This window comes from Rana temporaria (assembly GCF_905171775.1).
Source record: "Rana temporaria chromosome 11 unlocalized genomic scaffold, aRanTem1.1 chr11z, whole genome shotgun sequence".
NCBI lineage: Eukaryota > Metazoa > Chordata > Amphibia > Anura > Ranidae > Rana > Rana temporaria.
The window spans coordinates 69,960-84,130 of NW_024404490.1; the positions used below are offsets into that span (position 1 = coordinate 69,960).

The window sequence follows — 14,171 nt, forward strand, 5'->3', positions numbered from 1 at the left end:
GCCCATGTGCAGGCCTGGGACTGACATGGGGGGTGCCAGTGGGTGAAAGGGAAGAAGAGCCGGAAATCGATGTTTATGACATCACTTCCTGGTCAGACTTTGTTTCCCCGGCCAGCATAACCAGGAGGGGATGTATTGCAATACATTTAATAAAACCCAGAGGAGACATTAGGGGACCCTGCATGTCTAATTTTAGGGGACAGGTTCTCTTTAATAAATCACGTAGGAGTCTTTTTTTTTTTTTTCCCTATGCCATGAAAAAAAAAAAAAAAAGCAAAAAAACACTTTAGGGTGTCAGGTGATCCGTGTGGGACATGTTTGTATCTAATGGGATTCTATAAACAATGGGAGACTTCTTTATCTGATGAGATGTGTGTGTGCAATCCGGAGGACTCCCTGCGGTCATCGCCTTGTTTCCTGTGTGCGCAATCTGGAAGACTCCCCAAGATCATCGCCTCGTTTGTGTGATATCTGTGCTTGTGCGCCGACTGAGTGGTCTGTGTTTTTCCTCCAGATTTATGTGGTGAGAGTTATACGGGAGGTTCAGGACGATTCTGCCTTCATTTTCCGCACATTCGATGAGTTCCAAGAGCTGCACAACAAGCTGAGCATCCTCTTCCCACTCTGGAAGCTGCCGGGGTGAGTGTCGGCTCTGTCTGGTCTCTCTTAGGGTGGGTGATGGAGGGGTGAGTGTCGGCTCTGTCTGGTCTCTCTTAGGGTTGGTGATGGAGGGGTGAGTGTCGGCTCTGTCTGGTCTCTTAGGGTGGGTGATGGAGGGGTGAGTGTCGGCTCTGTCTGGTCTCTTAGGGTTGGTGATGGAGGGGTGAGTGTCGGCTCTGGTCTCTTAGGGTGGGTGATGGAGGGGTGAGTGTTGGCTCTGTCTGGTCTCTCTTATGGTTGGTGATGGAGGGGTGAGTGTTGGCTCTGTCTGGTCTCTCTTAGGGTTGGTGATGGAGGGGTGAGTGTTGGCTCTGTCTGGTCTCTCTTAGGGTGGGTGATGGAGGGGTGAGTGTCGGCTCTGTCTGGTCTCTTAGGGTTGGTGATGGAGGGGTGAGTGTCGATTCTGTCTGGTCTCTCTTGGGGTGGGTGATGGAGGGGTGAGTGTCGATTCTGTCTGGTCTCTTAGGGTGGGTGATAAAGGGGTGAGTGTCGGCTCTGTCTGGTCTCTCTTAGGGTTGGTGATGGAGGGGTGAGTGTCGGCTCTGGTCTCTTGGGGTCAGTGATGGAGGGATGAGTGTTGGCTTTGTCTGGTCTCTTGGGGTTGGTGATGGAGGGGTGAGTGTCGGCTCTGGTCTCTCTTAGGGTTGGTGATGGAGGGGTGAGTGTCGGCTCTGTCTGGTCTCTTAGGGTGGGTGATGAAGGGGTGAGTGTCGGCTCTGTCTGGTCTCTCTTAGGGTTGGTGATGGAGGGGTGAGTGTCGGCTCTGGTCTCTTGGGGTCAGTGATGGAGGGGTGAGTGTCGGCTCTGTCTGGTCTCACTTGGGGTTGGTTATGGAGGGGTGCGTGTCGGCTCTGGTCTCTTGGGGTCAGTGATGGAGGGGTGAGTGTCGGCTCTGTCTGGTCTCACTTGGGGTTGGTTATGGAGGGGTGAGTGTCGGCTCTGGTCTCTTGGGGTCAGTGATGGAGGGGTGAGTGTCGGCTCTGTCTGGTCTCACTTGGGGTTGGTTATGGAGGGGTGAGTGTCGGCTCTGTCTGGTCTCTTGGGGTTGGTGATGGAGGGGTGAGTGTTGGCTCTGTCTGCTCTCTTAGGGTTGGTGATGGAGGGGTGAGTGTCGGCTCTGTCTGGTCTCTTGGGGTTGGTGATGGAGGGGTGAGTGTCGGTTGTCTGGTCTCTCTTGGGGTTGGTGATGGAGGGGTGAGGTTTGGCTCTGTCTGGTCTCTTAGGGTTGGTGATGGAGGGGTGAGTGTCGGCTCTGTCTGGTCTCTTGGGGTTGGTGATGGAGGGGTGAGTGTCGGCTCTGTCTGGTCTCTTGGGGTCGGTGATGAAGGGGTGAGTGTCGGCTCTGTCTGGTCTCTTGGGATTGGTGATGGAGGGGTGAGTGTCGGCTCTGTCTGGTCTCTCTTGAGGTTGGTGATGGAGGGGTGAGGTTTGGCTCTGTCTGGTCTCTTAGGGTGGGTGATGGAGGGGTGAGTGTCTGCTCTCTTAGGGTTGGTGATGGAGTGGTGAGTGTCGGCTCTGTCTGGTCTCTCTTATTGTTGGTGATGGAGGGGTGAGTGTCTGCTCTCTTAGGGTTGGTGATGGAGGGGTTAGTGTCGGCTCTGTCTGGTCTCTTAGGGTTGGTGATGGAGGGGTGAGTGTCTGCTCTCTTAGGGTTGGTGATGGAGTGGTGAGTGTCGGCTCTGTCTGGTCTCTCTTATTGTTGGTGATGGAGGGGTGAGTGTTGGCTCTGTCTGGTCTCTCTTAGGGTTGGTGATGGAGGGGTGAGTGTCGGCTCTGTCTGGTCTCTTGGGGTTGGTGATGGAGGGGTGAGTGTCGGCTCTGTCTGGTCTCTTAGGGTTGGTGATGGAGGGGTGAGTGTCGGCTCTGTCTGGTCTCTCTTGGGGTTGGTGATGGAGGGGTGTAGGCTCTGGTCTCTTAGGGTTGGTGATGGAGGGGTGGGTGTCGGCTCTGTCTGGTGTCTCTCGGGGTTGGTGATGGAGGGGTGAGTGTTGGCTCTGTCTGGTCTCTTGGGGTTGGTGATGGAGGGGTGAGTGTCGGCTCTGTCTGGTCTCTTAGGGTTGGTGATGGAGGGGTGAGTGTCGGCTCTGTCTGGTCTTTCTTAGGGTTGGTGATGGAGGGGTGAGTGTCGGCTCTGGTGGGCTTGGGGTTGGTGATGAAGGGGTGAGTGTCGGCTCTGTCTGGTCTCTTGGGGTTGGTGATGGAGGGGTGGGTGTCGGCTCTGTCTGGTCTCTCTTAGGGTTGGTGATGGAGGGGTGAGTGTCGGCTCTGTCTGGTCTCTTAGGGTTGGTGATGGAGGGGTGAGTGTTGGCTCTGTCTGGTCTCTTGGGGTTGGTGATGGAGGGGTGAGTGTTGGCTGTCTGGTCTCTCTTAGGGTTGTGTGATACATTTGCCTATATGTCTCAGTTTACTGCTCCCTGCTAGGCAGGTTATTGATGTGCTAATGTCCCCTCACTATTTCTAAAGGTTAATTGATCTATTGTGTTGTGTGAAGGAGAGCTGGGTTTAAGTGGCTTGTGTTAATTATTCTGATTGCTTCATTGTGGTAATTATCTCTCTATATGCGGGGTCGAGCGGTCTGGTTGATGTATTCAGTACAGCTAGTGCTCAGCGTCATTGATGTCATTGTCTAAAGAAAATGTGTTTCAGCATCGGCCCCGTCGTGTCTACCTACTCATCTGTATGGAAGCCCCAGTGTGAGGGGGGCGGAGATTTGTCATTGTAACAGTTTTGGAAATGACATATAAGCTGTGTGTTATAACATTAAAGTCTGTGTTGTTCAAGCAGTAAGCTGGTCTCATGTGTGGCTTTCTGGGCGATTCCAGGGATATCCCTCCTCGTGGAATATTGGGGTGATTTTCGTTATGGGAAGAAGGGAACGTTGACGGGGATATCATACCGATACCGTCACAATTGGTTGGTAGCGGTGGGATTTTTCCCTTCTATTCCCCTTCACACCCGGATTCCAAGCAGACACTGGAAGAACTACTGGAAGTTCGTGGAAGGATTGCTAGCAACAAAACCAAGCGGGTCATCATAGCAGAATCAATGGAGCTAGACCAGGAGGACGGGATTGCAGCAACGCCAGCAGTACAAGAGATGGAGACACCAGTGATTCAGGAGGAGGAATCGCCAGCCAACAAGCTAATGAGAGAGAAGCTAGCATGGTTCGGTCCGAACCCAACGCCAGATGTGGTACTGAAAGTGATGGACCTGTTAGCGAAGGAGGCTAAAGAAATAAGAGACGCGGAGCTACAGAAGGCTAAACAAATAAGGGACGCAGAACTACAGAAGGATAAACAAATAAGGGACGCAGAGCTACAGGAGGCTAAAGAAATAAGAGACGCAGAACTACAGAAGGATAAACAAATAAGGGACGCAGAACTACAGTTAAAACTGGCAGCAGTCCAACAAGCAGCCGCACCTTCTCCGAACAGTGAGTACAGCACAGCAGACGCAAGGAAGATTCCGTTTAGCGCTTTTAAAGCTTTTGATGAAAAGGACTGTGAGATTGATAACTTCCTGGCGGATTTTGAGCGACAATGTAACCTACACCGAATAGCTAGAGGAGACTGGGTTGCAATATTGTCAGGCAAACTGTCAGGCAAAGCTTCTGATGCTTTCCGGACCGTGCCAGATCAGGATATCCATACCTACGCCAGGGTTAAAGAAGTGCTCCTGGCTCGTTATGCAGTAACCCCAGAGTCCCACCGACAGAAGTTCAGGGACTCACGCAAAACCACGAAAGACTCTTATGCGGAATGGGCATGCCAATTGTCCCGGTCGGCCTCTAACTGGGTTAACAGCAGCCAGGCCACCACCGCAGAGGACATTTTGCAACTAATGCTCCTGGAGCAATTTTACAATCACATCCAGACGGACGTCAAAGATTGGGTGAGAGATCGCAGGCCCATGACTCTACCAGAGGCCGCGAAGTTGGCGGATGAATATGCAGATACTCGCAAGACGAACCAGGTCACACCACAGGAACAACCTCCACCACAAACGGTGCCCTCACACCCACCAACCGCTAGATACCAACCTCCTAACAGACCGGTGACATCTAGCCCTCGCTATCATCGCCAGGAGGGCAACGAACAACGCTGCTTCCGGTGCAAACAGCTGGGTCACTTCAAGCAGAATTGCCCCATGAATGACAACACCAGGTCAAATTGGTCTCAACCTGGGTACCGCCCACCAGCAGCAGCCCATTGTGTAGACTCGGCTTGGGATCCAAAGGAGCTGGGTCAGGAAGAACCATTGGGCACCCCTTACGAAGCCCTCATGGTACAATCTGTTATTACGGACAACAGGGAACACCATTGTCAGCTGGTCATGGGCGACAGCCCTGAGCCGGAGGGGCCCTGGAGGGAGCTGGGCAGAAAGAGGCACCGCCGGCCACCCTTCAAGAAGAAGAGGTCCTGGAAGCCGTATAACAAGCTGACCTGGGAGGAGAAGAAGCGACTGGAGGAGAGGGAGTCGCAGCGGGCGTCCCAGATGCGTGCCGAGATGTTCGCCAAGGGCCCACCGGTGGCCCCTTACACCACCACCCAGTTCCTGATGATGAAGGACCATGTGGAGAGCCTGCAGGACATGAGCAAGCAGGAGCTGATCCGTGAGTACATAGAGCTGGAGGAGTGCATAAGCCGCATGGAGGAGGAGAACAACCACCTGAGGTCACAGCAGCATGAACTGGAGATGGAGCTGGAGAAGCTCCAAGAGGAGAACCGGCGGCTGCGGAGGGAGCAGGGGGTGGCTGACCTTATGGGGCTCTGATTTCCCCCCCCCCCCCCCCCCGGACTCTGAGCACCAGTGCTACAGCATTTCAACAAATATAACTTTTTCTTTTTATGAATCTCCTGGGATTGTCACTTCAGAGCCATAACCTGCCCCCTCCCATAGCGGGACACCTAGACGGCGGCGCACAGACCCATTCGCTGTCTTCACACTGACTTCTGGTGACTTTGCAGATCGCACAAAGACTTGGGGACTGACCGGCGTGTGATCTGACGACCCGGTGGCATACCTGAGTCGGAAGCAGTTGCCAAGGGAGGTCAGTCATGCCAAACGGAGTTAACCTCTGACTAATAGCTCTGAACCCGTCAACCCTACTGGACCAGGGAAGGTCCAACCGGGTTTGCCGGAGCAGGGAGCAAAAGGGGGGCCATTGTGATACATTTGCCTATATGTCTCAGTTTACTGCTCCCTGCTAGGCAGGTTATTGATGTGCTAATGTCCCCTCACTATTTCTAAAGGTTAATTGATCTATTGTGTTGTGTGAAGGAGAGCTGGGTTTAAGTGGCTTGTGTTAATTATTCTGATTGCTTCATTGTGGTAATTATCTCTCTATATGCGGGGTCGAGCGGTCTGGTTGATGTATTCAGTACAGCTAGTGCTCAGCGTCATTGATGTCATTGTCTAAAGAAAATGTGTTTCAGCATCGGCCCCGTCGTGTCTACCTAGTCATCTGTATGGAAGCCCCAGTGTGAGGGGGGCGGAGATTTGTCATTGTAACAGTTTTGGAAATGACATATAAGCTGTGTGTTATAACATTAAAGTCTGTGTTGTTCAAGCAGTAAGCTGGTCTCATGTGTGGCTTTCTGGGCGATTCCAGGGATATCCCTCCTCGTGGAATATTGGGGTGATTTTCGTTATGGGAAGAAGGGAACGTTGACGGGGATATCATACCGATACCGTCACAGGTTGGTGATGGAGGGGTGAGTGTCGGCTCTGTCTGGTCTCTTGGGGTTGGTGATGGAGGGGTGAGTGTCGGCTCTGTCTGGTCTCTTAGGGTTGGTGATGGAGGGGTGAGTGTCGGCTCTGGTGGGCTTGGGGTTGGTGATGGAGGGGTGAGTGTCGGCTCTGTCTGGTCTCTTGGGGTTGGTGATGGAGGGGTGAGTGTCGGCTCTGTCTGGTCTCTCTTAGGGTTGGTGATGGAGGGGTGAGTGTCGGCTCTGTCTGGTCTCTCTTAGGGTTGGTGATGAAGGGGTGAGTGTTGGCTCTGTCTGGTCTCTTGGGGTTGGTGATGGAGGGGTGAGTGTTGGCTCTGTCTGGTCTCTCTTAGGGTTGGTGATGGAGGGGTGAGTGTTGGCTCTGTCTGGTCTCTCTTAGGGTTGGTGATGAAGGGGTGAGTGTTGGCTCTGTCTGGTCTCTTGGGGTTGGTGATGGAGAGGTGAGTGTTGGCTCTGTCTGGTCTCTCTTAGGGTTGGTGATGGAGGGGTGAGTGTCGGCTCTGTCTGGTCTCTTGGGGTTGGTGATGGAGGGGTGAGTGTTGGCTCTGTCTGGTCTCTCTTAGGGTTGGTGATGAAGGGGTGAGTGTCGGCTCTGTCTGGTCTCTTGGGGTTGGTGATGGAGGGGTGAGTGTTGGCTCTGTCTGGTCTCTCTTAGGGTTGGTGATGGAGGGGTGAGTGTCGGCTCTGTCTGGTCTCTTGGGGTGGGTGATGGAGGGGTGAGTGTCGGCTCTGTCTGGTCTCTCTTAGGGTTGGTGATGGAGGGGTGAGTGTCGGCTCTGTCTGGTCTCTTGTGGTTGGTGATGGAGGGGTGAGTGTCGGCTCTGTCTGGTCTCTCTTGGGGTTGGTGATGGAGGGATGAGTGTCGGCTCTGTCTGGTCTCTCTTAGGGTTGGTGATGGAGGGGTGAGTGTCGGCTCTGTCTGGTCTCTCTTGGGGTTGGTGATGGAGGGGTGAGTGTCGGCTCTGTCTGGTCTCTTGGGGTGGGTGATGGAGGGGTGAGTGTCGGCTCTGTCTGGTCTCTCTTAGGGTTGGTGATGGAGGGGTGAGTGTTGGCTCTGTCTGGTCTCTTGTGGTTGGTGATGGAGGGGTGAGTGTCGGCTCTGTCTGGTCTCTTGTGGTTGGTGATGGAGGGGTGAGTGTTTGCTCTGTCTGGTCTCTTGGGGTTGGTGATGAAGGGGTGAGTGTCGGCTCTGTCTGGTCTCTTGGGGTTGGTGATGGAGGGATGAGTGTCGGCTCTGTCTGGTCTCTTAGGGTTGGTGATGGAGGGGTGAGTGTTGGCTCTGGTCTCTTAGGGTGGGTGATGTAGCGGCGAGTGTTGGCTCTGGTCTCTTGGGGTGGATGATGGAGGGGTGAGTTTTGGCTCTGTCTGGTCTCTTGGGGTTGGTGATGGAGGGGTGAGTGTCGGCTCTGATGGGCTTGGGGTCGGTGATGGAGGGATGAGTGTTGGCTCTGGTCTCTTTGGCTTGGTATGGAGGGATGAGTGTCGGCTCTGTCTGGTCTCTCTTAGGGTTGGTGATGGAGGGTTAAGTGTCGGCTCTGTCTGGTCTCTCTTGGGGTTGGTGATGGATGGGTGAGTGTCGGCTCGGTCTGGTCTCTTAGGGTGGGTGATGGAGGGGTGAGTGTTGGCTCTGTCTGGTCTCTCTTATGGTTGGTGATGGAGGGGTGAGTGTCGGCTCTGTCTGGTCTCTTGGGGTCGGTGATGAAGGGGTGAGTGTCGGCTCTAGTGGGCTTGGGGTTGGTGATGAAGGGGTGAGTGTTGGCTCTGGTCTCTTTGGCTTGGTATGGAGGGATGAGTGTCGGCTCTGTCTGGGCTCTCTTAGGGTTGGTGATGGAGGGGTAAGTGTTGGCTCTGTCTGGTCTCTCTTGGGGTTGGTGATGGATGGGTGAGTGTCGGCTCGGTCTGGTCTCTTAGGGTGGGTGATGGAGGGGTGAGTGTTGGCTCTGTCTGGTCTCTCTTATGGTTGGTGATGGAGGGGTGAGTGTCGGCTCTGTCTGGTCTCTCTTGGGGTTGGTGATGGATGGGTGAGTGTCGGCTCTGTCTGGTCTCTTGGGGTCGGTGATGAAGGGGTGAGTGTCGGCTCTAGTGGGCTTGGGGTTGGTGATGGATGGGTGAGTGTCGGCTCGGTCTGGTCTCTTAGGGTGGGTGATGGAGGGGTGAGTGTCGGCTCTGTCTGGTCTCTCTTATGGTTGGTGATGGAGGGGTGAGTGTCGGCTCTGTCTGGTCTCTCTTGGGGTTGGTGATGAAGGGGTGAGTGTCGGCTCTGTCTGGTCTCTTGGGGTCGGTGATGAAGGGGTGAGTGTCGGCTCTAGTGGGCTTGGGGTTGGTGATGGAGGGGTGAGTGTCGGCTCTGTCTGGTCTCTTAGGGTTGGTGATGGATGGGTGAGTGTCGGCTCGGTCTGGTCTCTCTTTGGCTTGGTATGGAGGGGTGAGTGTTGACTCTGTCTGGTCTCTTAGGGTTGGTGATGGAGGGGTGAGTGTCGGCTCTGTCTGGTCTCTTGGGGTTGGTGATGGAGGGGCGAGTGTCTGGTCTCTCTTATGGTTGGTATGGAGTGGTAAGTGTTGGCTGTCTGGTCTCTCAGGTTGGGTAATGAGGTCCCCCTCTCAAGTCCTGATGAGGTCGCTCTGATGGACAGTTCTGTGTATCCATGTTGGATGGTTCACCTTTGCATAACATTAGACCAGCCGCTGTTCTGCTCTTCTCTGTATTAGGTTCCCCAGTAAGATGGTCCTTGGAAGAACCCATATAAAAGATGTGGCTGCCAAGCGCAAAGTGGAGCTAAACAGCTACCTCCAGAGTCTGCTGAGCAGCTCCCCCGAGGTGGCCGAGGTGAGTGCGTGACTTGGTGGGCATCTGCAGCTTATTAGTGTGTCTATAGGATGGGTCACCCGTCTGTCCTGCAGCCTATTGGAGGCCCTATAGCAGTGATGGTGAACCTTGGCACCCCTGATGTTTTGGAACTACATTTCCCATGATGCTCAGGCACTCTGCAGTGTAAGTGAGCATCATGGGAAATGTAGTTCCAAAACATCAGGGGTGCCGAGGTTCTCCATCACTGCCCTATGGCATGTATAGTCTGTGTAGCCGCCTATTATCAGACCTATAGAATGGATTACCTGTCTGTCCTGCAGCCTATAGAATGGGTGACTACTCATTACATTGTATTGTGTGTACTCTCCATTGTACATATTTGCACTGTGTGTATTGTGTGCTGTATGTTCCTCTGTAATCTCTCTATTCCTGTATTGTAGTGTGATCTGGTGTACACCTTCTTCCACCCGCTGCCACGAGATGAGAGGGCGGACGGGAGTGACGTCACTGTTCGGGATATTGGTAGGAAGGGATGGCGTGGGGGTTCACCTCAGGATGGTGGGGGGGGTTCACCTCGGGATAGTGGGGGGGTTCACCTTGGGATGGTGTTGGGGGGGGGGGGGGGGGGGGGTTCACCTCGGGATAGTGGGGGGGGGGGGGGTTCACTTCGGCCTGGGGTGGGGGGGGGGGGGGTCACCTCGGGATGGTGTTGGGGGGTCACCTCTGTACATGTCATGGCAGATCCTCTGTATTTATAATCGTATCCTTTTCAGAACATCCCCCGCTGAGCCCCACCTCTGGAAAGATTGAGGGGGAGGTGAAACTGTCCATCTCTTATCGGAACGGGACGCTCTTCATAATGGTGATGCACATTAAAGATCTGGTGAGTCCTCGGCTCCCGGTAGGCCTGATTCTGCCCGCTATCCCTCCCCCTTCAATGTATCTGAAGCCTAATTTCCCGTTGTCCCTGGCAGGTGATTGAGGACAGCACAGACCCCAACCCTTATGTGAAGACCTACCTGCTCCCCGACCCGCACAAAACATCCAAACGCAAAACAAAAATCGCTAGAAAGACCTCCAACCCCACCTTCAATGAAATGGTGAGTTATTCCGGAGATTTACGGCAGATGCGGCGGATTTCATTCTCGTGGGGCAGATCATATAAGAGCAAAAGTGCGGCAAACTGCGACACGTTTTATTATTCATGATTTCTACAATGCCAGGAGTTTGAGCCGCACTTTTACAATATAATAAAATACGAGATGGTCCAATCTGATGGTGGGGGATATACTGTGTAGTAGTGTTGATGACATCCCCCTCTCATGTCTCTCCTCACAGTTGGTGTACAGTGGATATACGGGGGTAGTAGTGTTGATGGTGGTATATATACGGTGTAGTAGTGTTGATGTCTCTCCTCACAGTTGGTGTACAGTGGATATACGGGGGTAGTAGTATTGATGGTGGGGGATATACGGGGGTAGTAGTATTGATGGTGGGGGATATACGGGGGTAGTAGTGTTGATGGTGGGGGATATTTAGGGTAATAGTGTTGATGACATCCCCCCCTCATGTCTCTCCTCACAGTTGGTGTACAGTGGATATACCAGGTAGTAGTAGTATTGATGGTGGTGTATATACGGGGGTAGTAGTGTTGATGGTGGTGGATATACGGGGGTAGTAGTGTTGATGGTGGTGGATATACGGGGGTAGTAGTGTTGATGGTGGTGGATATACGGGGGTAGTAGTGTTGATGGTGGTGGATATACGGGGGTAGTAGTATTGATGGTGGGGGATATACGGTGTAGTAGTGTTGATGACATCCCCCTCTCATGTCTCCCCCTCTTATGTCTCTCCTCACAGTTGGTGTACAGTGGATATACAGGGGTAGTAGTATTGATGGTGGGGGATATACGGGGGTAGTAGTATTGATGGTGGTGTATATACGGTGTAGTAGTGTTGATGTCTCCCCTCTCATGTCTCTCCTCACAGTTGGTGTACAGTGGATACAGTAAGGAGACGTTGCGGCAGAGGGATCTCCAGCTCAGCGTTCTGAGCGCCGAGTCGTTGCGGGAGAATTTCTTTCTGGGCGGAGTCACGCTTCCACTGAAAGACTTTAACTTGAAACAAGAGACAGTCGGCTGGTACAAGCTAACGGAAGTGCCGTACTTCTGAGTGACCGCTCCTTCCTCCCCGACCGCATCGGACTGACCAACCCCATGCTGAGATATCGGAGAGGATCTACCGAGCGATCGATCTGTACTGACTGTTTACTGCAGTTACTTTTTGTGTCATTTACGATGGAACATTTCTTACACGTTTTATGACAAAGTGATCTGTCCTGATAACAGAGAGCACTGCCTGGACCCTGTGGATAGTCCCGCTATCTGTAATGAGGAGATGGGGCTCCCTGCCTGCCCTGCCATGACCACTAAGGAGCGGCGGACTGAATACAGGCGTCTACTTGACCACGGTTCCCGCCATGACCCACTAACACCATAACTTGAACATGTCTTCTTGAGCATTCCAGAACCACTTATAGAGGAAGTATCTAGTGATCACCCTGTAATGTTGGGGCCATCTAGTGATCACCAGGATATGTTGGGGCCATCTAGTGGTCACCATGTAATGTTAGGGCCATCTAGTGATCACCATGAAATGTTGGGGCCATCTAGTGATCACCATGAAATGTTGGGGCCATCTAGTGGTCACCATGAAATGTTAGGGCCATCTAGTGATCACCATGAAATGTTGGGGCCATCTAGTGATCACCATGAAATGTTGAGGCCATCTAGTGATCACCATGAAATGTTGGGGCCATCTAGTGATCACCATGAAATGTTAGGGCCATCTAGTGATCACCATGAAATGTTGGGGCCATCTAGTGATCACCATGAAATGTTAGGGCCATCTAGTGATCACCATGAAATGTTGGGGCCATCTAGTGGTCACCATGAAATGTTAGGGCCATCTAGTGATCGCCATGTAATGTTGGGGCCATCTAGTGATCACCATGAAATGTTGGGGCCATCTAGTGATCACCATGAAATGTTGAGGCCATCTAGTGATCACCATGAAATGTTGGGGCCATCTAGTGATCACCATGTAATGTTGGGGCCATCTAGTGATCACCATGTAATGTTGGGGCCATCTAGTGATCACCATGAAATGTTAGGGCCATCTAGTGATCACCATGAAATGTTAGGGCCACCTAGTGATCACCAGGAAATGTTGGGGCCATCTAGTGATCACCATGAAATGTTGGGGCCATCTAGTGATCACCATGAATTGTTGGGGCCATCTAGTGATCACCAGGAAATGTTGGGGGCATCTAGTGATCGCTGTGAAATGTTAGGGCCACCTAGTGATCACTATGGAGTGTTGGCTCCACCTAGTGATCACCATGAAATATTGGCTCCACCTAGTGATCGCTGCCGTTTCTGCACTTTTCTAGAGCACATGTGGAGTAGACTGTACAGAGCGCTGTTTCCGATTGACATTTGTTGTAAATATTTTATCCTTATGATCTGCTCCTCGGGCATTCACAGAAATGTTTTTAAACTTGGAGAAGAACGACTGTTTGCCGTCAGTCTTTTGTATCCGTCACCCAGCAATAACGGCTCCTCTTCATCTGTATATAGAGACGCGGTGCTCGCCATATAACCAGAGCGCCGCTGGTAGAACACGCTTTTCCTGGGATCCGTCGCTCAGCATGCTGTATAAAGGGAATCTGGGGAAAGATCGACTATTTTATTAATCTAGTGAGCGTAGATTACACCCGAGACCATACAACCAAAGCTCTAGACTTTTCCAAAGGTTTGCTTGTACAATAGATAATTCTATTTTATTACAAATAACTAATTTCACAAATAGAGTTTTGATATAAAGGAAAGAGGATCGTCGCTTTTCCTGGATGTAGCAATATAATCTAGAACTATATAAAATAACATGTATCCATTTTATCAGATGGCAGGCCGGGGCTCTGAGGATTATCCAGTATATAGAGATGAAGCGCGCGCAAAGAGCGCTGCCCTGCCCCCCATCCCCCGTCATCGCATCGTATTGTCTATAAGTGTACATTGTATTTATTGTGTGTCTGTCCTCCACTAACCGCCTTCCTCGTCTTCTTTATTTTTTTGTAACGTGAAGAGAAAATTGTGTCTGGCACATTATTTTAACGCGGATGAATTAGAGATTTCCTGATAAATTCTACTTATCGGCCAAAAGATAATATTTCTCACTTTTTGTTCAAATAAAATTTTGCTAGTTTTGCATTCATATTGGAGTTGTCGTGTGTCTCTGTGAATGGGGGGGGGGGGTGATACTTGTCCCCCCAGATATGTGCGATCTATTAAATGGGGCCAATGCTTGTCCTGGATACAGTGATGATATAAATAAATACCCCCTCCCCCTTTTTTTTTTTTTTAAATCACATTCTGTTGCTTTGCGGCCTGAAATGAAGACGGGCACAGTTTTTGTTTTATCCAGCTGTATTCACTCAGTGCAACTTACAAAATCCAAGTGCAAGATAGAACCTCAACATGTCAGAAAAAAAAAACAGAATCACTGAGTTGGAAAAAGGACCCCCCCCCCCCCTTGTGTCAGTAATTTGTTGGGCCACCTTTTTCTGTAATGTCAGCCTTTAGTATGCTGGGATTTGACTCGGGTAACTTTGCACATCTAGACTTTGCAATATTTGCAGAGCAGCTCGGGTTCTGTTACATTTCATGGTGACCGTTTGTGGACTGCAGTCTTCAATAATTCCACAGATTTTCAATTGGGTTTAAGTCTGGGCTCTAAATAGGCCATTCAAGGATATCCCCCCCCCTTCTCCTCCAACTACTGCGTGCTCATTGGTGGACATTCCCCGCCTTCTCCAACCCACTGTGTGCTCATTGGTGGACATTCCCTGCCTTTTCCAACTACTGTGTGCTCATTGGTGGACATTCCCCGCCTTCTCCAACCGCTCTGTGCTC

The 14,171-nt window shown here is 51.8% G+C and overlaps 1 protein-coding gene across 3 annotated transcripts in view; it reads left to right on the forward strand.

Annotated features, from left to right (window-relative positions):
* PIK3C2A (phosphatidylinositol-4-phosphate 3-kinase catalytic subunit type 2 alpha) overlaps window positions 1–13,473 on the forward strand; it is a 78,704-nt gene extending 65,231 nt beyond the window's left edge. For 2 of the 3 annotated variants that reach the window (XM_040334498.1, XM_040334499.1), the window contains 6 exons: window positions 515–639; window positions 9,099–9,216; window positions 9,639–9,720; window positions 9,972–10,081; window positions 10,173–10,298; window positions 11,188–13,473. In XM_040334498.1, the coding sequence (XP_040190432.1) occupies window positions 515–639; window positions 9,099–9,216; window positions 9,639–9,720; window positions 9,972–10,081; window positions 10,173–10,298; window positions 11,188–11,370 (744 nt within the window). In that variant the 3' untranslated portion in view covers window positions 11,371–13,473. Of the gene's footprint in view, window positions 1–514; window positions 640–9,098; window positions 9,217–9,638; window positions 9,721–9,971; window positions 10,082–10,172; window positions 10,299–10,536; window positions 10,658–11,187 lie in introns of those variants that run through there. The other variant, XM_040334500.1, reaches the window with a different exon arrangement.
* Window positions 13,474–14,171: the final 698 nt, after the last annotated feature.